The sequence below is a fragment of the Trachinotus anak genome, unplaced genomic scaffold, assembly GCF_046630095.1.
Source record: "Trachinotus anak isolate AG129_WGS33_773 ecotype Australia unplaced genomic scaffold, CSIRO_AGI_Tana_v1 ptg000019l, whole genome shotgun sequence".
In the NCBI taxonomy this organism is placed as follows: domain Eukaryota; kingdom Metazoa; phylum Chordata; class Actinopteri; order Carangiformes; family Carangidae; genus Trachinotus; species Trachinotus anak.
Window position 1 is genome coordinate 4,558,344 of NW_027273870.1, and position 24,769 is coordinate 4,583,112.

Here is a 24,769-nt window from a genome sequence, read left to right on the forward strand (position 1 = left end):
GAGTCTTGTTTCCAAGTTTTTTTTTTATCTTGTTTACAAGTGAGTAAGCCTTGTTTCCCTCAATGTGACTCATAGATCAGGACCTCATCTCCTGTTTTTGTCACAGCAGCTCAGCTGTACGCACCCAAGGACAAATCACTTGTCCACTGTAAGGTTTGTAGTAATATAATATCTGTATATTTGTCTCTATTTTATTTTATCCATTTCTATAATACTGTAAATATAGTTCAGAAGGTGGGTGTAGTACAGGCTTTTTGCACATTATTATTTTGATAAGTTGTTTTACTATTTATTCTTCCATTTCATACAGAGGGTGAATTCAAAGAAGTGAAATCACTGACAAAGTTGTGGGATATAACATTTTGTGTAATGTTTCCAATGCTGATCACTGACATTAGGTCTGGCAACGTGAATAATTTAGTGCTGCTAAACCTTGTCCACATGTGATCTGAAATTAATGGTGGGATGGGATGTTTGAATCTGATCCAAATCTTATCCTATCATTGTCTAAGGGATTATTTTGTAGATAAACCTAGCAATGCTCCCCCCCTAAAAAAAAAAAGAAAAATAACTAAATACCATATACTAGGTAAAAACCTATGTGTGCATTGCAGTTAATGTGGGCAGTATGACATACTGTTACCCATTATTTTATCACTATACAGGTAATTATAGCTGAGAAGATAACCCTTCTTCCCAGGCTAAGCCTAATAATTTGTTCCCCAGGAACAATAATGTACACCATGTTGATAATATACTGCACATAAATAATAAATTGTCTTATTTTAAAACATTTTAATCTCTCACAATTACTTTGAAAGTTAAAATAAATGACACCTCTCTAATTTCGCTGCCATAGGCACTGTTACCCTATTTTACCCATAAAAAAAAAAAAAAAAACTTGTCCAGTTGCTAACCCTTTTATTCCCCAACCTCTTGTCTTCCTCCCTTGTACTTGCATGTTTGTCCCAGTATCGGTGCCCTATAAGTATTTTATTGATACCCCATATGTTCTAAATATTTACACTGTAAATTATGGACTGTAATCTAAAAAAGGCTGACGCAAAATTAAAACAACTTTAAACAACAGCATTTTATTTCCTTCAGTTTTACTACGCCTGACATCCGCGGCTTCTGTACTGCTGGACCATCTCCTCTATGCCTGTACATGTAGTGTTGTGTTCTTCAGCTTGACACTCATCTGTTGTTGGCCAGTACTCGATCCAGGTTCTCTCACCGAGCACATACTGGTAACTGGTTCAAAAACAGAAAACAGGGAAACAGTTAAATGTTTAAATGCTGAAAACATTACAAGGGGAATGAACACACCAGGCATAGGAAAAACAAACTTACGATTCACTCTCTTCGTCTCTGTGAATATCCTTGGACGTGCCCATGATAAGGTAGGTGTTAGCTGTGCCTAAATCTAAAGCCACTCTGCAGTGTGGATGACTGAGGAACTTGCGCAGTTTACCCTGAGGACCGACATCAAAACTTCCTGTAATTGAAGTATAGGAGAAGAGAGACAAGATACTTAAAGGAAAACTATGGTTTATCACGAACTGGGATTTTTGTATCTCTGACCATCTTTGCTTTCAGTTATGAGAACACAATTCATGAGCTTAGATTTGTGTATGGACAGTGGGACATGTCCCTACCCATGTCAAGGTGTTGCTGAATTTACCCATTTCAAAAGATCTTGCCATTTTATCTACCCTCTGTGTTACCACTAAGATCTACGAAAAATTGGGATATGGGGGATACTTTACTATGATCTGGCAACCCTGAACTTCAATATGCATGTCAGGTAAGCTCTGATATCACAGAGACAGACAGGTGAGCTTCAGGGTGAGCTCTGATGTCCTAGTTAAAAATCTTTCCATAAGTTCAGGAGCTGAATGAAAAATAATACAAGAATGAGTTTTTTTGTTTTTTTTGATAAAATCAACAAAATAAAAAGGACGGAGCAACAGAATCTCAGGTGAGATTTGAAAATGGCTCACCGCAGATAGTTGGTTCAAATAAAAGAGCACATCACCTGCAGGGGTTTATACATTTGTGTCATTTTCAATCCATAAAGATTTATATTATTAAAAAACTAAAATATATGTTTAAAATCACAGAGAAAAATCATGATACAGGTCCAGTTTCAGGCAAATTATATTAGCAAGCATTCAATGCGTATGTGTGCACATGATTGCATATGAATGGGACAAGAGAGATAAAGAATAAAGGGGCATTTTGGTCATCTGACAAAAAAATGTCCCAACCAAAGATAAAACCAAACCCATACCTTTGACTGCACTCAGTAATTGCTGAGTTTTAGAGACTTCCTGGTTGGTCAAAGTTATTTTTGCAAAGTGCTAACAAAATTCAGAAAGGGAAAGAAACTTGGTATCTCACCATCAAGGGGCTTTGGGTGAAACATTTGAGGAAAGCAAACCTTTTGGTAGCTGAAACAATGCAAGGTTTAAAGGAAATAAACCCACCTTCTTTGACGACATCCAGTAACCGCACTGTGTAAATGTCAGTGGACAAACTGTCTGTAAATTCTTCCACGCTCACTTTGTACACTGAGGACAGACAAGTTGCAGATTGTCACCTCCGTTACTCCCTTGCTTACTTGTTTTCTCAATTCCTTACTCTCACACAAACACATATACAAACAGGAACTCACCAAAATCTATTTTGCTGTTCACTTCAGTCTCACAAACCTTAGCTGTGCGTTCATCATTGCTGATTTTGCCCTTCCTCTGCATACTGCAGTTCTCTGGGAATATGCAGAGATGACCCACTTAAATAAACACAGATGCATCATGTGTGTATGTGTGTGTGCATGGGTATGTTGTTATTATATAGTTATATATATATATATATATATATATATATATATATATATATATATATATATATATATATATATATATATATAGTTATTCTTTGGTGCTTGTTGCCTCTGACAGAAAGTTCTGATGAAAATGCTACAATCCCTAATACTGCATGACCATCCCCTTCACCAGATATTAAAACAAGTGCATCACAAAAAAGTGCCAAACCAAATCAGTGATCAATACTTGGTTCACGTCCTCCATCAGAAGTGTTGCATCAAGAATTTCAGATGTGGCAAATTGATGCATAGGCAGCTGATATATTCAGACAGCCATCATCCCGTTTACCTTCAGCACATGTGCATTCATCATTTCTGCAGAGCCTCAGCAGCTGTCCTGCTCTCCTCTCGGGATGGTAGAATTTCACACAATGTCTCTCTGCAACAAGATGGAAAGATATGTAAAGCTATGTGTGTCCGTGTGTCAGAGCTAGCGTGTTTCAAGGTATCTTTGAGACTCACTATTACTGTATTGATGGTCATGATATTCATAGACAGACACAGCAGCTGGTTGCATGACGCCCACTCTGAGCTTCTGGTGGATTCTAAAAGAGATTTCTTCTTGTTGTGTGTGAGAAACCTGTGCAGAGATGCAAAGCAAAGGTCGACAGAGATCAATGGAGAAACAGCAAGTCAGAGGATAAGGGAAAGAGGGGGGAAAGACTGGTGTCTTACCTTGTCCAGGTAGATGATCAGGGAGCTTCTTTCTGACAGGACTGTGTTCGTCTCATATTTTGCAATAGTGCGGGCACGTCCTTTGGACAACTATGCACGAACACACAAACGCACATGCACATATGTTCCATAATGTTTGTATATTTGTGTCAAAACATTACAACAGTTTTTACAACTGTGAGCTCAGCTCTTTGTGTGTGTGTGTGTGTGTTTGTGTGTGTGTGTGTGTGAGAGACTTACTAAGTCCAGATCTTTAGTGTTCACAGTGAAGCCCGTTAGCAAGCCAATATTCAGGACTGACATGGTTGCATCGTGCTCCGTGTCTTTATACCTGCACAAGAAATGAAAAGAATATTTAAAACAACAAAGGATTTAGTAAGAAATGCCCCTTATAAAGATATTACAGGGAATATCTGGCATACAGCAATAGCAAATATTTTACCCTTAAATGGTATTTTCTTTATTTTTTATTTTTTATTTTGTTGACCACTGTTTCCAAGGTCAAGAATGAACTTTTGAGTAAATATGGACGAGAACTCCTTCAAGTTAGTTACTGTTTGTTACTGATCTGTTAAAATATTAAAATCAATTAAAATTCAAAGGGGCAACACTTAAAAGAGAACAACAGAAATTACACACACAAAAAAAAAAAAAAAAAAACAGTGGGAAAGAAGTGAAATGGAGAGGTTTAAGCTGGTTAGAAAGTGTCCTGTAGAAAGCCATTTTACTGTGATCTTTGCTGGTGTTTCTTCTTCTGTGTACTTACAAAACCTCTATTCTCAGCTTATATATCTTCTCATCCTCATTCATTTTCTCTGGAGGAGCAACCCATCAGGGGAGCATTAAAGACAAGAAATGAACAAGCAGACAAATTGTGAAAATGAGAACAAACAAGTAAAGACAAATAAACTGACAGAAACCAAATGACCTGGAATGAGCTCCACTGACAGGTTAAACTTCTGACAGTCGCTCTCCTTCTCTGTAGGCAGAGCGTAATACAGCGACACCATCTGTCACACAGAAAAAAAAAAAAAAAGCACTTTCATATTAGATGCATTGTGATAAGATAATATGGGCATGTGACTTAATAAATATTGATCTCTAAAAAGGACTCGTCAACAAAAACAGATTTTATTTACTGTGACTGTTGCTTCTCCGGTGCCTGTGGCAGTCACTTTCACATCCTGGTTAATATTGTTGATCTGTGGAGAATTAAAATATACACACAAATAAACACACAGACACACAGACACACAGACACACACACACACACACACACACACACACACACACACACACACACACACACACACACACACACAGGGATCAGCAGAAGAAACAAACATACAGAAAGCTGAATGATGACTTTAATGATTGTGTGTGTGTGTGTGTGTGTGTGTGTGTGTGTGTGTGTGTGTGTGTGTGTGTGTGTGTGTGTGTGTGTGTGTGTGTGTGTGTTCTCACTTTAGATGTTCTTGTAGCATAATGGTTCTCCCTGTTGAAGTTGTACTTGTCAGGCTTTGATCTGCCCGGCAACAAGATGTCCACATTCAGATCATACTCTGGTTCTTTGGCAGCGGCCCAGTACTCTGCTACAGCCTGGTACACCATTATGGTAGCCTGGAGAGAAAATGATGAGTAGTTTGAGCTCAGATTAACCTGCAAACAGCACCACAAAAAACAATAAAAAAACAAGATTCTGTATTCAGAAAACAAGAGTCTTGCATTACCTGAGTTGATCCATAACCGCCACTCACTCGCTGCTGTTTGTTGAACCATCTCACTACAGATGTTGCATCTTTAAAAGCCTTTATTAACAGAAAGCAATAGTTGGAATCAATCTTTAACTGCGCTTTGGATTTTTTTTTTTATTATTGTGGTGAAAGTAATGAAACAATTTTGCTATAGCTGTTGAACTATGATGTTCTTTGAAAAATGTAGAAGGTGAGAGGCTTTGCAGTCAGGGAAATGCCTGTCTTCACCAACCTTCCACTCTTTAGTGTGTTACTATGGATAAAAACCCTTCTGATTGTTTTTAATAGCATGACATGCTGGTGACACAGATACAGTAAGTGAGTCGTGCTCACCCTGGACTTGACCAGAGCCAGAAGAGCATAAGCTGTGGCTTCCAGTGTGTAAACACGGCCCTTAGGTACAGGCCAGTAGGACAACTCTAAGAAAAACACAGACACATGATTGTATTACTGTACTGTACTCATGACAAGCCAAGAAATGTATTGAACAGCAAGATTCATCATATTCAGCAGCTGGGCTCTAGCATATATATAATAGAATCTGTGGATATGCAACACCTTCTGATCTATTCATCTTTAGAATCTGAATATGTATGTGAACATGATTCGAAGAAACCTGGGGAAGCAAACTTGAAGAGGATGTTCCGGTTCAGTTTGTTTTCATTGGCCAGGGCATATGATGTCATGGCAACAGCATAAGGGTTGATAAGGCTGGGCAGACGCCTCTCCAGGTAGGCCACTGCTTTGTCTATACTGCCTGGCAGATGCTGGACAAAAGGAAAAGTTGAAAGACTGAAGGAAGCAGGAGAGTAACAGGAGGACAGATAGACAGCAGCTGTAACAGGTAGTAAAATGGCTGCGATTACAGTTATACTATCTATTGGAGCTGCTGGAGTCTATCCCAACCTGCACTGGGTGAAAGGCAGGATAGTAAATGGACAGGTCACCAGTCTTATTACAGACATGACACACTTATTAGCTCTCATATTCGCACTGATGGTAATTTGGTCTCCGATTATGACGGACCTAGCGCTAAAAATCCAGCAGTTGACTTTCTCAGAACTATCTCTAAACACAAAATACAAAATGTAGCTAGAACAGCTTGAAAATAAATATGTGAGCTTGTTTAATTACTCTAACATGAAAGTTCGCTTGCTTTATTGACTGTGCTCCTGTTTGTTCCGTCTCTTATCTGTCTTATAAACCATTCATTACAGTCAACACTGGGGTATGAAGTTAGTAAATGCAGAAATGAAAGAGGTGTAGAAAAATGAAAAAAAAAAAAAAAACCCTGAACAAACACTGTAGACAGGCGAGGCACTCACAGCTGCATCACATATTGTGCGTGACTCCTGGATGGCAATGAGGCAGAAGGCTGTCATGGAGGCATCTGAATCTCTGCCGAGCACATCACCCTACACATGCACACACACCATCATCATCATCATCATCATCATCATCATTACGATTATCAGCATCAAACATCTCATGATAAAGACAAGATGACAGCCGATGATATGCAACGAGTTTCTTTTTGACACAGTCTTTGGTTTGGCATCGAGATGAAGAATCAATGTTAATGAAATCAGGGCACAAACTATCATCTCTCTGTGGGACACGCTTCCAACTTCTCGAAACAAGCCCTCCGGTTGCTGGGCTCTGAGGATCAGAAACCTGACGGCGTCACAGATCACTTTGCTTTGCACTGCCACCAGACTGTGGGCCATAGCAAACACCTTGACAACATAAGCTGTCAGCCTAAGAGAGAGGAGAGGGTGCAGTTCTTTAGTTTTATTTATCTGCATATGAAATACATTAAATCCTCACAGAGTCAGGGTCAGAGTGGGAAGATGTGCACACATTTACGTATGCGTTCCTGCACGTCGGCAGGCCTCACCAGGTGCTGCTTTGTTGATCAAGATACGCAGCAAAAGACCCATCTTTTTTACGATAGGCGAGCTGATTACGGTAACCTAAAAAAAACAAACAAAAAAACAAAAGAAACACAGCCTTTTTACTGACAGCTGACTAAACTATGAACAGAATATTATCCATTGATGGTGCTAATAAATACGTTTGTGTGGGCCCACCGGTGCTTATGTGTTGGAGGGCTTTGTTACGTCTCTCAATGGTCAAAGGTTCCCACAGGTTAGTGTTGTCCAAATATGTGGTTGCAATGACAGACATGGTCATGTGGATCATGTTCTCCTCCCCACAGCCGGCGGGCTGGTAGATGAGACTACCCATTGGTGTCCCACTGATGTCATTCTTCAATGCATTCGCATGCATTCTACCTGCAAACATTCCCACAACCAGCGAGGTGATAATCTGCCACTGAGAACAAGGAAGACCATGTCTCTTGCAACAGTAACTACTGATGTAACACTACAGACACGCCCCCACATATCATTCAGAACATATCTCACCTGTGACAGAGATCTGTGTGCTAGTAGGTGTGTTTGGAAGAAAATCTGTCATTGGAAGTCCACTGTTGATAATTTCGTCTTGTTTACCATCTAAAATATAGGAAGAATTTTCAAGTTTTGGGATTAGTTCTCAAATCATAAACAGATAACTTAATATTAACTGGCCATTCATTACATAGAAATAACTATGCATATAAACAACTATGCATTAAACATGAGGTGTGCATTGCTTTTGCAATATCGATACTGCATAGCTTATGTTCATCTCTCTAGCCCTGACAAAACGACTCTTAGACGTTCACTCTAAAGTTTCAGCTATGAAACAGAGAAAGCTCTATTTTAACAGTCCAAAGCACACGATCTAAAGCACACGGCGCAAATGCATTTAGGGCATGTCCAGATCACTTCAATCTTTTATGTTGTATTATGAGAAGTGTAAATGAATTTTCGGTTCATTATGAAACTGCGGTGGGACCATTTTAGTCTAAGTGATGAATGGGAAACACTGTGGCACACTCTGCTCTCTCTGGTTGTGTGTAATAGCCAAGTAGCCAGTCCTTAAAATAAGAGTGAAATACTGTGCCACTGACTTGAGGTTAGTTGTGCAATCGCTTTCCACTGTCTCATGATAGCCCCACATAACAAATGTCCTCCAAGCACTGGTGTCGAATACCTGTGGCAAGGACTATCAATTAATGCTTGTACTAACTGCAACTATCTGTTATTTGCAGAATCGGCTGCCAGGTTGTCTAGACTGGAAAAAAACAGAGGCTTATCACCACCTTTTGGAATTTCTACAGATGGTCCACCTACAGTTACTACTACTAATATCTGCTTTTAATGCTACGGGTGAATACATGGTTTTAGCTACTGCACCCTCCACTGGTTACCATGAGGATGCACATCATTGTCAATCATAAAGGGACCATTAGGAGAACGGGAGGAACACAAGTAATTGTAGACGGAACTTAGGTTCTTGTGGTTCAGGGACAGGATACTGAGATGAGATGAGTACAGTGCAGTTCCACAGTTTAACAAACCATTCAAGGTCAATTTATCTGACAGCTCCCAAAACACCTGCTGCTCGATGGGTAAACTCACCTACACCTTTATTTGCAGGATCCAGAGTTATAATCTGAGGCCATTTTATCAGTAAGCCTTCAGGCTGGAAGAACAACAGTGAGGACAAACATCAGGAATCACAACAAGTTTCAAGCAAACTCTTTCAACTGGAAGTTGGGTTTGGGACTCTTGGGACAGTCTTTGGGAAAGTTCAAATCATTCACTCATGTATTTCAAAGTCCACTGAATTGTGCATAAAACATAACTAGCAGTTAGAAGTGCGCTGTGTTGTTTTTGACCACTAGTAGTGCTATGGAGCACTGCTTTTATAATTGGGCCTCCAATTATAATTTTGGGTACAGTGTCCTGCTTGAGCATACACGTGATGCAATACACACGTTCCTTCAGTCAATATCACACTATTCTGACAGTGGCTTTGTTTAACTGTTTGAATAAAAACTCAACAGGACATCTTTAAGGTAATGGTCTTGATGAAGACTGTCTGACCAAACAAAAAGAAAAGTTTGTACGACAAAAAAAAAAGAAACTAATTGCGTGAGTATGCAGCTTTTAGCTGTAGAGAGATACAGAGCCATAGAGGACAGTTTGCCTCCACCTACACCTCCTTCGCTGGCACTCTTTGATCAGGAGGAGGTGGACAAGGACGATAATAAATCAGAGCCCCACTCTTTTGGAAAGGTTTTGCTGACTGAGCAAACACACACCTCTGAGCCATGCTATTTCTCTGCTACCTACTACAACAAAGTGTGGTTTTATAAGATGGGTGGAGTAAGTTGGTTAGTCACTCATATCGTATTTGATTGGATACATTCGAGTAATTCAACTTTAGGTGTTGGTAAAAGTTTGACGATCAAATCAGAGTTGTCGTCAAATATTTAACACAAACCAAGAGATAAATGAACAATTAACAAAACGATTCGGGAATAAAACTTTACTTCTGATTTCAATGTGTATTTAACTACAAGAAATTGGGAGATTGATGAACTAAAAGTGCCCTTTCCCGGGGGTGCCCCAGTAGCCCAATGTTTAGGATGCACACCACTTAACTGCATTGTCCACAGTTTGAATCCCACATTTATTGTATGTCAAACCCCTCTCTATCCCCATGTTTCCTGTCTATCTACACTGATCGTCCAACAAAGACAAAAAGACAAAAAAATAAATTTTTCTTTCTCCCACTTTAGTGATGACCACTGTGGTTGGGATGTCTGTTGTAGGAACAGAAGTTGGTTTCCATGCCCTATTTCAACAGGGAAGCCACAGTGCAAAGTGCTAGGCATGGCACTTCTCATTGGCTGCAGATTAATCATCACATTTGTCCTGCCACCTTCAGACGGCTGCAGACATGTAAGGTAGAAAATGAGATGGCCTTCATACATTATTTTGTAGCTGTGGACAACAGAAGAGATGCTCTGAACTCACGTCAGCCTGTTTCTCTTACCACCACCTGCAGCATCTTCGCAATTCCATCACTGCGCTCTGAGTCTTTAACACTTGCAATAATCTCAATGCGATATTGTCCCTCCCTCATGGGAATAATGACAAAGGGTACAGATCGTGTAGCTTGGCGCCCAACTTTGACCTCTTGACGATACTGTGAACGTTTTGAAGCTGCGCTGCAGACATGCTGCTCCTCGAGCAGCTCCACACGCACCTTGAAAACAAGACAAAGATTGAGAGTGAGACTGGGGTAAGTGCAGTTGACCAAGGATGAACACCTGCCATTAAGTTGATCAGATTCTGATAATTTGGGGCACTCTCTTTGGCTACGTATAGAATAAAAATAATTCCTGTCTAAAATCAGGTTCCAGTGTTGACTGAGGAATGCAGTGTAAACAAATCTATAGAAATGTTCTGTAAAGTTGTGACTTAAATAAGTCTTTCATTATTTGAATATATTGTTAGAGATATATATTATATATCTTTTTAGATATACACATGTCATATGACAATCTAATATTGTATGTCATTTTGCCCCGGATTGGCTCATGATAACAAAATATGGACCTACTGGCATGTTTGAATGACCTTGACTTACAGTGGCAGGATCAGGGCTGTAGTTGTGGAGGATTGCCTTAATTTCTAGCTGCTCCCCACGGATGGCAGAGTAGGGCAGCCTGAGGTCAATAAAGAAGTCCTTGCGGACAATTACTTCTAATGGATCAGCCACACAAATTCCTTACAACAAACAAACAAGGAAACAAACAAGGCATGAAACAGGAAAAGGCTCTGGTTTGTGAGATTAGACAGGTACAATTAAAACACCAAACGTGCGTCCTCACCGTTCGTCCTCGACAGACTTATGCCAGTGAACTGCCAGGTTGTGAGTGTGTCTTGCAAAGGAACATTTTTCTCAAATGATCTAGACTCACTAAAACAAAGTAAAGTGTTAAGGCTCAAAAGAGCTAAAAGGAAGATTTAAGCTTTAATGGTGTCATACATGGAGTTATCAGTGTATGTTTCAGTTGCCTCACCAGTTGGGTGTTTGTGGAGGGCAAGCAGGCAGTTTGATGTCTGACCACAGCCAACTTTCAGGGAATTTAGTTCGAGAAGCAATGTCATTGCTGTCCAAGTAACTGTTGTCATCAGCTTCACCTGAAGTAACATTAAAAACGGCACTATTTTCATTGTTTTTTTAACTACCAGTGTGACCATGAATAACCACCCTGGGCTTTTGCTCCATCCCTTGTCCCTGTCTCTTACTGCGAGCCAGTTGAAGGTCTTCCTCTCTGCTCGCAGCTCGCTGCCTTTCCATCTCCTGGCAGCAGTGCAGGAAGGCCTCGATACAGGCTGCACCATCTGAGATGTAGTCACTGCGCCTCTCACAGCTGTATGAAAGGGGGGTGTCCCTCATGCCGTCTAAACAACACTCGCGTTGTAGTTCACCTTTATACTGACTCACTGGGAAGAAAGAGGGTGGTGGATGAGAGACAGATGTGAGAAAGAATGCAGTGCAAGAAGGGGGGAGGGGGTGAAAACAGGGAAAATTAGAGATAGAGGCAAATAAGCATGTCAAGTCAGTTTGATCAACATGTTCTTTATCCTCAGATATCTGAATTTAAATACAATATACAGTGGAGGAAATAATTATTTGATCCCTCACTGATTTTGTAAGTTTGCCCACTGACAAAGAAACAAACAGTCTATAATTTTAATGGTAGGTTTATTCAAATAGTGAGAGATACAATATCAAAAAGAAAATCCAGGAAATCACTTTAAATAAAAAGACATAAACAGACTTGCATTTTATCGAGTGAAATAAGTATTTGATCCCCAGGCAAAACATGGCTTAGTACTTGGTGGCAAAACCCTTGTTGGCAAGCACAGAGATCAGACATTTCTTGTAGTTAATTACCAGGTTTGTGCATATATCAGGAGGAATCTTGGTCTACTCCTCTTTGCAAATCATCTCCAAATCCTTCAGGTTTCGAGGCTGTCGCTTCGCAACTTGAAGCTTCAGCTCCCTCCACAGATTTTCTATGGGATTAAGGTCCGGAGACTGGCTAGGCCACTCCATTACCTTAATATGCTTCTTTCTGAGCCACTCCTTTGTTGCCTTGGCCGTATGTTTTGGGTCATTGTCGTGCTGGAAGACCCATCCACGACCCATTTTCAGTGCCCTGGCGGAGGGAAGAAGGTTGTCACTCAGGATTTTACGGTACATGGCCCCGTCCATCTTTCCATCAATGCGGTGAAGTTGTCCTGTCCCCTTAGCAGAGAAACACCCCCAAAGCATAATGTTTCCACCTCCATGCTTGACGGTGGGGACGGTGTTCCTGGGGTCATAGTCAGTATTTTTCTTACTCCAAACACTGCGAGTCGAGTTGATGCCAAAGAGCTCGATTTTGGTTTCATCTGACCACAGCACTTTCTCCCAAGACTTCTCTGAATCATTCAGGTGATCATTGGCAAACTTCAGACGGGCCTGTACATGTGCCTTTTTGAGCAGAGGGACCTTGCGGGCACTGCAGGATTTTAATCCATTGCGGCGTAGTGTGTTACCAATGGTTTTCTTGGTGACTGTGGTCCCAGTTGCCTTGAGATCATTAGCAAGCTCCTCCCGTGTAGTTCTTGGCTGATTTCTCACCTTCCTCATGATCAGTGATACGCCACGAGGTGAGATCTTGCATGGAGCCCCAGAACGAGGTCGATTGATGGTCATTTTGTGTTTCTTCCATTTTCAAATAATTGCACCAACAGTTGTCTCTTTCTCACCCAGCTTCTTGCCTATGGTCTTGTGCAAGTCTACAATCTTGTCCCTGATGTCCTTAGACAGCTCTTTGGCCTTGCCCATGGTGGAGAGGTTGGAGTCTGATTGACTGCATGGACAGGTGTCTTTTATACAGGTGACTGATTGCCACAGGTGTCTTTGCTGCAGGTAACAAGTTTTTTTCGGTGTGTCTAAGCAGTAGGAGTATTTAACCAGTCTGTGGGAGCCATAATTGTTAATGGTTGGCAGGGGATCAAATACTTATTTCACTCAATGAAATGCAAATCAATTTATATCTTTTATATAATGTGGTTTTCTGAATTTTCTTTTTGATATTCTGTCTCTCGTTGTAAAAAAGAACCTACTTTTAAAATTATAGACGGTTCGCTTCTATGTCAGTGGGCAAACTTACAAAATTAGTGAGGGATCAAATAATTATTTCCTCCACTATATATATATTTTTTTTTGTATTTTGATGTCTTAATTGGTGAGGACAGTGAAGAGAGATGGGAAAACAGGAAAAGAGAGTAGTGCACCTCACACACTGCACTGTAACACGTGACGCTCTTTAAGTTGCATCAAATGTACCACACACATATGTGCACTGGCCAGATGTGATTAAATGCACTACAAGTCTTCATCATGGTGACTACATTAAACCTCTAACACTTGCCTGTTGTGTCTGTTGTGTCGGAGGTTTCATTTGATTTTCTTTTTAACTGACCTGGTCTTAAGCCACCAGTCCATGATTTTGTCCATTGTCCATGTATGATAGTTAATAGGCTGCTGTTAACTTGTTAAAAATTACCACAATCCCAGGGCAGGATAACTGTGAGCTTCATTCACATTTCCTTTCCAATGTCTTGCTGATCATTTTTGACAGAAATCGTAAAACACAAACTGTAAGCAGGTGTTGCTACGTGAATAGGTGGTTACATTGCTATAAGTCCAACAACAATGCAAAACAGCCAATTCAAATAATAATGATTGAATTTACATATGAGCTGAATTTTTATTATTTAAAAAAAAAAATACATATACACTATTAACTAGCTGGCTTTGTGGTCACTCTTTCAGAAACACTAAATTTAAAAAAAGATGATATTTTAACCAATCTACTTGCAGACCACCAGGGTTCACTCGCAGACCTCACTTTGAGGCTGAAGTAAGGAAAGCGTGAAAGATAGCAGGAACCCTCTCCCCAGTACTGACAGACATGCAATAAAAGAAGATATCACAAGATGTCCAACTACAGACTGAGGAAGCCTTAATATGACTGCATGTTTGGTTATTGGGTAGGTTAGAGCTGTGGTTCTTACCTAAGCTTGTTGTAACGTTCATTATTCCAGTAGCTCGTTTCCTCCTGGTGGGGGCCACTGTGGGACATTTCAGTTCTGGAAACACAACAAAGACTAGATCTATTACAGAGCTCAACAGGGTTGGAACTAGACCTGGGTTTTGTGTGGTAAAATTGATACGCTTCTTTAAAGCAAGTGATTGGGTTAGACACATGGAGTTTGGTTGTGATAAAAAGAAATGTTGGACAGTTAAAATATTTCACAAACAATTATTGTAAAAAAATAATGATAGAATACATTTTTAACACCCCTGACAAAATATATAGTATCATGATCAACTCATTTATCATGGTGGGCAACAATCACCACAGCTGGCTGTCGTAGTTTTGTTGGTGGTGTAAAAAATTAAAATGAAAAATGAATAAAATTACCTTTAAGAATCTAAACCACAAAAGCTGTTTTTGAAACGGTGGACTAACTGCACCGCCAGATGGGAAGTGAGAAAGGGCTTTTTTCTATATGAGCACAGTGAGGGTGAACCAAAAATGTGTGGACAGCAAACCAAACCTGCACAAATATTAGCAATCCCAATGTAGTGTACATAATGTTTATGCGAACAAGAGCACAGGTGGTTGTGTGTGCATATATTGAGTGTATATATACTGCATACAGTCTTCTTATGCCAAAATGTAGGACAATGAATAAGAAAACCCCAGGTCTATAGGTCTATACCCACTTCTCCTATTCTGTGATATTTCACTGGTACAATATGAAAAGCAAAAGAAGGAAAAGTTTGTGTGTTTGACAGGTGGATGAAGCAATCATACTGTCACATGCTTGCCCAGCCTGGACTGTCTCAGGGCTCCAACCTGTAGGCCAGATCAGGATTTTAGAGAATGAGATTAGTAGGAGGAGGAAAAACAATGAGACTGTGTCACCTTGTCTGAAGGGAGTCCCAGAAGCAGTGTTGGACTCAAACAACAGCCCAGCATCGTAGAACACACTCATGCTGTCCTTCCCTCCACCTGGGGTGCAGCCTGTGTCATATTTCTCTACAGTGTCCCACACCTGAGCACACAGAAATACAAACAGACACGACTCAGAGTTATTCAACCTGCAAAGGTCACAGCATATTGTCCATCGATCCCAGGGTTTGATTTCCAGCTTCTCCACATGTGCACATGTTGAAGTGTTCTCGAGCTACCCCAAACTGCTCCCAGTCGTTAAGCCAATACCTCGCATTGCAGGTCTGCTGCCATTTGTGTGTGTATACATGGTTGGATAGAGGAAAAATCTGAAAGCGGTTAGGATGAAAGCACTATATAAACGTAATACCTTCACTATGTAAGTTAAATGATGTTGCATTAGTGACATTAACTTATGCAGTATATCCACTGTGTGTCAGATAAGTTTAATGATCTGTACTTTAGAATTGCCTAAAATTGAAAATATGTACGATTTTTACATTAAATCCCATTCAAGTATTTTCAAAGCTAAAGATAAAGAAATTGCCTTCTTCTGGGTGAGGCGGTGCTCGTTGTTCAGGACGTAGACGCCTTTGTCAACTGCCACCAATCCCACTGTGGCCTCTGGGTCTCCAGTGACCGTCAGACCAAACATCTTGCGAGGCTCATAGGACGGAGCAGGTCTTGATGATTCCAACTTCAGCTAAAACAAGAAGACAGACCAATACAAGAAACATGCAGATTTGTATTTACTAAAACAACTGGATAAAAATATGCATTCTAGTATATGTGAAAAAATCAAATAACTTCATCAGTTTGAGTGTGGCTGTATTGTTTGCCCACTCAGCGTTGTGTGTCTCACCGAGCCCATGCAGGAGTCCTTGACGTCCACCCAAACAGAGTCTGATACCACCTCATTGTCAGATGTATGGTAGTAGGCTATGATGCGGAACGATGGCAGCATGTCTTTGGTGATGGGAACTATCAGGGAAATCAGGACTTGACCTCTTGTTGTGTGACGGTCATGTTTGACCAGTTGCCCTCTGCTCAAGATCTTGTGAAACACAAATTCGAACATCAGTACTTATTCGACACGCGTGCATCCTGTAATACACAGGTTGCATGCAGCACAACATGTGGACCATGACACACATACTGTACGCAGGTGAAGAACATCTCTCACCAGGTATGTGATGTCATTTTGTGCATTTTCCTGCCTGTTGAGGTTTAAGTTCATCTTCAGGTTGTCTCCTAATTTTACGTCAGCTGCATCCACCCCTGTCATACCAACATTCAAATTAGCGAAATTGGAGCTAGATTTTGGAAAATAAACTCTTGTAAGGTAGGTTGACAACACTGCCACTACCGGCACCATCGCCACCTCTCTGATATTATTTTAGTATGTACCTATGTGGATGTAATTGTTATTGCTGGTGCTGTATGGGAGAGCTGTCATGCTGGCTGATGCTTGCCTTTCTGGTGAAATATGAGGATCATTGGTCTTTACCTAAAATGAAACACACAGGTAAGTATACACACAGTTACATAAAGTGTCATATGACATATGATAATTTACTATCTACAGTCTAGGTCGGCTATGCCATCATAGTCTTCATCAATCTACATTCTTTTATTTGCAAAGAAATCCATTTAATCACGTTAAGGTCAAGATAATAAAATACAACACTTACTGTGATTGTTATTGGTTCAGGATTTTTCACTGTATTGATGGAAAGCCTTGCCATGCCATTTGCTGCAGTGAGGCCCTGCATCTCGTCTCCATCCATCACCACTACAACACCTTGTGCTGGACTGCCATTGGGTTTCACAACTTCAATCTGTTAGCCAAGATGCAAACAGCCACACAGTTAAAACATCCAACCATCTAATGAAAACATGTTGAAGGCCAATGCTATGGAAATGCCAATACTATGGAAATGGTAGCTGCAAACTTTAGAAGCTCTACCACCTGAAAAAAAATGGCACATCAATCAATGATCTGCGGCATTGAAGAAAGGTCAGTATTGGTCATTAAAAATGTATGATAATATATAGTCAGGATATAGTCCTGTATGATTGGTTCTGACTGGTGAATTTTGTATATATTATAAGACAATTAGCCTAACTTTTAGTTTACAGACATGTAAATGTGTACATTACCGTGACATCAAAGGACATTCCTGGTTTGAAATATTTGGGTGTTTTCTCGAAGTGGATGGTGTAAGGTGATGTGACAATCTGGATACTTCTCAATTCTGCCTGCGCCATTTCACTACCTGTGCAAAGATATACAGTGTACAGATATAAAGCAAGAACCTCCAGGGCTGAAAAATGAAGCCAACACACAAGTGGCAAAAAATTGCAGTTTTTCAAATGACCCCTTGAAGCTGGCTCCAAAAATGACTCCATCCCCATAGATTCCCATGTTAAAATGCCCAACTTCACAGCGGAAATAAACATGTTTACACCCTGGTACAATAAAGGGTTTTGGCCTATATAGCTAATTTCACCCTTCATGACAGGGTGAATTGTTATATAACTCACAAGTTTAAATTTGATCAAAGCTTAAAGTTCAGAATAATCAAGGGCGTGGCTGTTCTCGGTGAATTGGATAGTTGGATAGCTGTCCACTAGATGCCACCTCAGTTAGTTTGAGTCACTAAACACGACTAATTGGCCGTGTTTGTGGTGTTTGTGCCTTTTGGAGGATTCTTCATGCAAATATCAGACAAAGTCTGTGTTTTGTGATTATTTTATATGTTAGAACTAATTAGCAGGTATTGGTATCTGCACTTGCAATACCTGGCTTGTTAGCTTAGCTCATTAACTAGCTAATTAGCCAGCAAACGAATTAGCCTTGGGTTAGCCTTCGAGTAAGATGCCCAGATGCCAATGGTAGCAAATGCTTGCCATAGTTATTAAACAGCAAGCACCGACATGGAAAAAACTTTGCGCACACTGCACCAGTGTCTCTTGCCTCTTTTCATTAGCCAAGACTTAGGGAGAGCCACACACTACCAAGATTGCGATGGCGGAGTAGACCACTCTGAGCTTCAAAACCAATTATCAGAAACCCATGGCTGATGTCATGGAGGCTATGTCCATCTTTATATATGGTCTATGACAAGGACACATGCAAACACAAACTCATTATTAGGTTTTTGGCAGTTTTAAGCACTTTTACATCTCCTGACTTCCTGCTGATCTTGTTTGACTCAATTCTGACAATGTAAATGAAAACAAAACAGTAGAGTTCATTACAGAAAAACATTCATTCCACACATTATGAACATATCCAGATTATTTGTCTCTGCTTTATTAGTTTTTCTTACTGACTGCTGCTCAATCAGTATGCGTCACACATGACCAAACACACTGAAGACACATACATTCACAGGTGAAAACTGTGTAAATTATGTACTTTTATTTAATGCCTTTGTACGGTAGCCCACATCTTTGTCAATCTGGCATGCAGGCTATAAATACAACACAAGCAAATACACAAACGCGCTGCAAATTCAAAAAACATCTTCACTCACACACACACACACACACACACACACACACACACACAATCAAAGTCACACTCTTTCTCTCTTTCTTACCACTGTCCGTTAGCACAGTGACAGCCATAAATATGGAACTCCCCACCAGGTCGAGGATGTTTTCAAAGGTCTGTGTGATGTGCTCTCTCTTCAGCGTGACCACTCCTTTGCCATTCTTAATCTGATGTGACATAAAAAATAATTAAAATAAACAAAATTTTGAAATAGCATACAGTTGGTAATTTGCTAAATTTTAATGGCAGAACTTGTAGCACTTATAAAAGGCAAAACAAGATTGAAGCTACAACAGCATTTACTGACCGTCACTCTCTGCAGAGATCTGGGAAAGCTTGTCTTCTGACCCTCATGCCTAACCCCAAATACACCGAAGGCAGACCCATCCACCTCTTTACCAAACAGATACCTAAAGTTCGTGCCCCCCCCCCCCCCCCCCCCAACACACACACACACAAACAAAAATTATAAAAATTAAATCAAATTAAAAAGCCCTTTAGTTTATCAGTCTCGTAATCAGATATGTTCTCTGAATTCAGAAACAAAAATCTTCTCATACGTGGCCTTGACATTGATGGTGAGCTCTTGGCTGTCCACATAGAAGAAGGAGCTCGAAGGCGTCAGTTTCACCTCAAAACTGGGCAGCACTGGAAAATTGAATGCACTTTATTTATTGTGTGTTCAGCATCAGGCCAAAAGTAAATAAAAGGGGTGGGGGATTTTTAATGGCTGAACAGGTACAGACGACCTCTGCTCTGACTCACCATATTCTTTGACCTCAAACTCTGCAAAGTAGCTCTGCTGTGGTTGACTGTGGAACTTGGCCATCAATTTCCACAGTCCGGTACTGCACACACACACACACACACACACACACACAATTTGTATTTGTATTGATAAAACTTGGCTTTTATAAAGATCTTTAGGTAAAATTGATTGCACTAGTGGTTTGTGTTTGTGTTTTCAGCTTTCAGCTTGAAGCTTTTTCAGTAAGTCAAATTTTGTAGAAAGCTCAGTAAAAAGTGATTATTCAAAGTATATTTTTAAATGTTTTCAGACATGTCGGGAGTAAATGTTTAAAATGGCAATATTTTATATTGATAATGTATGAAATAATAATAATATATAATATATGATAATAGAAAATAATGTGACAGGGGTAGCTCATTGTGATGAACCTTCAAAAAATTATCACCTAGCTGTCCTGCAACTTATTGTTGTGGATCACTATCACTCTTGTAATTATGACTTAGTAAACAAGGTCTATAAAACCAAAGGTCTTCTGTTTACAGAAATTCATAACTCATACAGATTAGCTGGGATAGCAACTGCAACTCTTCATTGTGAACTACAGGAAAAGATTGAAAAAGGCCTGACTTTATGTAAATATCCTCTGATTTAGAACAAGTGACACCAGCGTTGTTGTTGTTGTGTCTGACAGTGGCGGATTTGTCAGAAAACAACTGTCATGTTGGGGCAGAGTGTGTAAGTTACATGCTCAACACAATAAAAACTAGATTCATGAGAGGCCAGACACTGCCAACCACTTTGCATCCATGTATGTAAATGTATTGCAAATATTGTTAATGCCATACATCTGAATCATATAACCTATACATGCAAAACAGGGGAAAATCACCATTAGACAAAAGAAAAATATATAAAACTGTGGGTCACTAGATAATATTAAATACTCACCTGACAATTTCACCGAGTTGGTAATCTCCAGAGTGAATGCCTGATTTCAGAGAAACTGGACCAAGTGCTGAGACGATGCCTTCAGGGGTCTAAAACAAGGAACAATTCAATGACAGTGAACCTCACCAATTAACAAATCAATTCATGAATTTCATGCTACATTGCTCATCAGATCAGCTTTATGATCAACTGTTTCTTAAATCTCTCTCTCTTTCTGTCTGGGGAAAGACTGCATTTTAAATGAGCAGCTTAACTAGGGGGAGAAATGCATATCTCTAGAGATGGACATGAAACCTAACATGGGTTCTGTGCTTGGGTTTTTAGATATATTAGTAGCATGGCTCTAGGGACAACAATGCTCGCAGCCAGGGTGGCTGTAAGCTGTTAGGACTCTTTCTTACACCCGGTGCAAAGCGGCACAAAGTGAAATGCAAATGTCCTTGCTAGTTTCAGACAGATGCAGTCTTAATTTTCCCGTCCATTGCCCAACTTTTTTAAATAGCAAATACACTTGCACCCATCTGAGCGCCCATGTGGGTGTTGGTCTTAAAATGAGCTGTGATTAGGTGCATTCTTGGTGCATAGCTATCTTGAGGCAGCATTGTTTGTGGCATCATGTGTGTTGCGTAACATTGCCATGGATGGATGGATGTCTCTTAAATTCACCATTGTTTTCCATTCAACACTTTCACAATGAACCAAACATTTATTTACACTCAGAGTTCTGATGGGATTTGTGCCATTGCATTTTAGTACTGTGCACAGTGAATTGACGCACAGAGCTGCTGCACGTGTATGCCTATGACTGAGCTCACTGGTCATAATATGTAATAAATTGGGCACAAATAGACTGTAATTCTGTGTGAAACACTGCGCCATTAAAATAGCAATCCAGCAAGGAGTAAGCATGCCTGGTTTTTAAAGGGAATGGGAGATTGCACTCAGAGTGGTTCATTGCATGTTACGCCCAAAACACTCATATGAGTATACCTAGTGTACCTATAGAGCCATAAACCTGGCACTGCAATTGTTTTTTTCACTGTTAAACAAGCAAAAGTGGATATGGACACGCAATACAATAAATTTTTGCCATGCGCTGTAGACCATATACTTTGGACTGTAAAAATACAGTAGATGCATGTGGGAGACAAAGGTCAAAGTATGGAAATGTTCTAAAACATTAAGTCCTACAATTTTACATTTAGTTCTGTGCTTTAAAAGACAAAATACAATACCACAATGTCAATGGCAATAGAAGCATCTGTTCTTGTTTCATTATCCCTCCCCACAGGGTCCATGTTGGGTGTCAGTGCAAACATCCTGTAGTGAACTGAAATAAAGACAGTACTGCAGTTACTTTACATTTAAGGCCTGGAGAATGGTATATGTATTTAACTGACTTTTCCACTTGGGGTTGATTTCTATAGATTTCACAGAGCTGGTCTTCACTCCAAATTCTAACATTTGTTTCAGAGCAACCAGGAAATGAGAGAGATGGGGGATGACATGCAACAGTCCAAGGTCAGACTCAAATCAGGGATGTAATGGTTACATCTTAAACCCCAAGGCCACCAGTAAGCCCCTATTGTTGAATGTTGAAATAAATAAAGTAGCTGATGTCGTGGTTCTAAAACAGAAGGCATGATATATTTTCTAAGATAATATTTTAAAAATACACATATAATATTAAATTCAAAATTAAATAGAGGACAGAAGAATTTTAACAAGGGTTTGAGTTGTTGTGCGTTTCTCAGCACTGATACAACTCACCTTTACTGTTGGGGGTGTAGAGGGTCTTGTCAGTCTGGATGAAGATGTAGCCAAACTGGAAGGACACTAAGACGACTTTCTCCAGTTCTACATCAGGGAACTGAGCTTGCAGGTAGACATACTGCTTCATGTTGGGATCCTTGCTGAAGTCTTCAGTGGGGATCTGAAACCAGTATGAAGGGACACAAGCAATGAGTGCATGGCAGGATCAGGGGAAAAGTGAAGCTAAATTTAAAAATCTTTTTTTCATGTCATGATAGAAAACAGCTTCTACAGCCAACACATAGCACCAATATAATTTAGCAAATAAAATTAAATAACAGTAACACATATTTCATTATTTCTACATTACGTTGATTTGGCCGATGTTCTGGAATTTATTTGCTCTGTTAAGGTTCACAGATGTGGTTGCCAGCCTTTTGGATTTGGTTGGATACTTCAATACTCTGATTTCAACTGTGAAATCATTATCATTGGTGCAGTCTTGACACTCCACAAAGACTTTTTCTGCTGTTCCTATCCGCAACACGTTGGGGGCAGACATCACCTTCCTGCAGAGCAGTGGGGAAAGAGAAAGACAGATAATACTGTACAGAAAGGTTAGGATACCGAATCACTGACAAACTGGGGAACAATGCAAATATATTTGCTTTGCTTTTCCTTTTCTCAGCAATTGTTAGAGGGCATTTAAGGTTGCTTTCACCCAGTTTACAAAAATTTACATACAACCTCATGGTCGTATGCTTCCTTGACTCAGACTAGTTTCAGATAACATCCTTGTTTATCCAGAGTCATATAAGACAATTACCATTAAACATTTTATTAAATTAGGCTAAGGCTTCCAGCATGGACTTACACAACACAATTAGTGATCTATTGATTATCTTGAATCAGATCCAGCACTGGATCAACAAAACATTTCATCATGGCTCTGGACTCTGTTTACCGTGGCAGGATTAATGAATCAAAGCTAATTCAAAACAACTTTTAGGCCTGTTAGCATAAAAAAAAGCACCTTGATTTATGTAACAAAAAGTCCAAACCGGAATGCAGCTTCTCATTACATAAGACACTGGACTGAGTAAAACTTTCTGAAATTGACTGCAAATGCAGGTTACACCTGGCCTTATTGTTGCTCCCATTGCAGCTTTTCTCAGCTACTTTAGGAAATTTTCTGAAATACTGTCGAAACATTTGGTACAATGTTGGTTTACTACCTACCCTAACCCCAAAACATTTAAACCACGTTTAAGAATTAAATACTTTAATCAGTAAGTGCATCACTGCCACTAAAATTTAATTTCCCTTTCTGATTGCATAAGACTGTAAAGATAAAAAGGACTTACTATTGCATCCACTGAAATTTACAGTTTACAGTAAAGTACATTTTTTCTCTACCCTGTCAAACAATATCCATAACAACTCGTGTAAAAGTTTTATATAAAAGGTCTCTTCTGAGGGGTTGAGTCATAAGCCATAGTCTGGCCCTGCAGACAGAAAGCACTAACAGTAATGTAAATACAAATGAATGTTGTATGTACAATAAAAACAAATCTCAGGTCTACTTACATTGGAGATTCATCAGCCAGAGACATCAAGGACAAAAAAGCCAGTGAGGCCAAAAGCCAGAGCTGAGTCCTACACATTGTCCTGCCCGATCCCATATCTGCTGTTACTGTAGACTCCTGCTCTGCAGCACTCTATTTTTACACATTTACCTTCCTCCTGCGGCAGCTTTTCTCCTCACTGTACAGTCTCAACCAGTTAATGTCAAGGTAACAAACTACACTGTCCTCTTTCATAATGGTGGATAAATGCCAGCTATTTTTGTGGGACTGTCTACAGTAATGTTCTGGGATTGCTAAATTCGATCTGCTGGCACATAATGTTTGATATACCTTTTAATATCCAAAAAATAATGGTTGGATTCTACCTTTTTGTACTGTACATTTGAGCATTGTGGCATAGGACTATTTTGAGTAATCTGTCAATATCTAGTATTACATGTAGCAAGCTAAGCTAACAAGCCAAGTATGGTGAGCGCAGACACCAATGCCAGTGCAAACAGGAGCACACACTTCTTCATGTTCTGTCAATTAACCACACTACTTGAATTCGCTTAGGTGACACCTACTGGCTGATGTTATGCTGCTAACCACCTGTCACTCAAAGTGCCCACACTCTTAATTATTAGAGTTCGTAAAAATCGTGACTGCCACAGTTTGATAGTTTCAACATTATCTATGAAGACTTTGTGATGGGGTAGGGGAGTAACATGCAGAAAATGATCTGGCTGGCAGTTGGACCAGTGACTCGCTAAAACTATTCGGCCATAAGGTACAGGTTTTTTTTATGTATTTTTTTCTGAAATGCTGTTGTGCTTTGCACTTCCCACTCGCTGGATACTCTCAACACAGAAATTTTCACAAGTGTACATTATGAA

The 24,769-nt window shown here is 39.9% G+C and overlaps 2 protein-coding genes across 2 annotated transcripts in view; both read right to left on the bottom strand.

The window, feature by feature from the left end:
• Positions 1-1,075: 1,075 nt before the first annotated feature.
• Positions 1,076-24,769, bottom strand: part of LOC139635977 (uncharacterized) — a 79,791-nt gene continuing 56,097 nt past the window's right edge. Inside the window, exons 80-85 of the mRNA XM_071503591.1 lie at positions 3,350-3,467; positions 3,177-3,266; positions 2,678-2,770; positions 2,490-2,573; positions 1,354-1,498; positions 1,076-1,254 (exon numbers count right to left, since the gene is read on the bottom strand). Coding sequence (XP_071359692.1) covers positions 1,113-1,254; positions 1,354-1,498; positions 2,490-2,573; positions 2,678-2,770; positions 3,177-3,266; positions 3,350-3,467 — 672 coding nt within the window. The 3' untranslated portion in view covers positions 1,076-1,112. The remainder of the gene's footprint in view (positions 1,255-1,353; positions 1,499-2,489; positions 2,574-2,677; positions 2,771-3,176; positions 3,267-3,349; positions 3,468-24,769) is intronic.
• On the bottom strand, positions 3,563-24,363 carry LOC139636194 (complement C3-like). Its single transcript, XM_071504025.1, has 37 exons — positions 24,220-24,363; positions 23,896-24,069; positions 22,679-22,877; positions 22,327-22,489; positions 21,792-21,886; positions 20,557-20,645; positions 19,623-19,705; positions 19,418-19,505; positions 19,165-19,267; positions 18,904-19,024; positions 17,459-17,574; positions 16,990-17,136; positions 16,706-16,805; positions 16,482-16,576; positions 16,161-16,352; positions 15,846-16,001; positions 15,272-15,401; positions 14,355-14,429; positions 11,529-11,726; positions 11,300-11,420; positions 11,108-11,196; positions 10,864-11,003; positions 10,267-10,479; positions 8,844-8,907; positions 7,743-7,832; positions 7,407-7,610; positions 7,214-7,289; positions 6,915-7,074; positions 6,642-6,731; positions 5,933-6,083; positions 5,650-5,735; positions 5,293-5,370; positions 5,027-5,182; positions 4,702-4,764; positions 4,491-4,572; positions 3,803-3,893; positions 3,563-3,652 (listed from the first exon to the last, which is right to left on the bottom strand). The coding sequence occupies exons 2-36, from the start codon at positions 23,988-23,990 to the stop codon at positions 3,853-3,855; spliced, it is 4,149 nt and encodes a 1,382-aa protein (XP_071360126.1). The 5' UTR covers positions 23,991-24,069; positions 24,220-24,363; the 3' UTR covers positions 3,563-3,652; positions 3,803-3,852.

Excerpts from the sequence above, each read along its gene's own strand:
- LOC139636194 (XM_071504025.1), bottom strand. The coding sequence starts at position 23,990 with ATGGGATCGGGCAGGACAATGTGTAGGACTCAGCTCTGGCTTTTGGCC. Across the intron at positions 6,732-6,914 it reads TGTCCCACAGAGAGATGATA|GGTGATGTGCTCGGCAGAGA; the intron begins GTTTGTGCCCTG and ends GTGCATGTGTAG. Across the intron at positions 5,736-5,932 it reads CTTCAAGTTTGCTTCCCCAG|AGTTGTCCTACTGGCCTGTA; the intron begins GTTTCTTCGAAT and ends TGTTTTTCTTAG.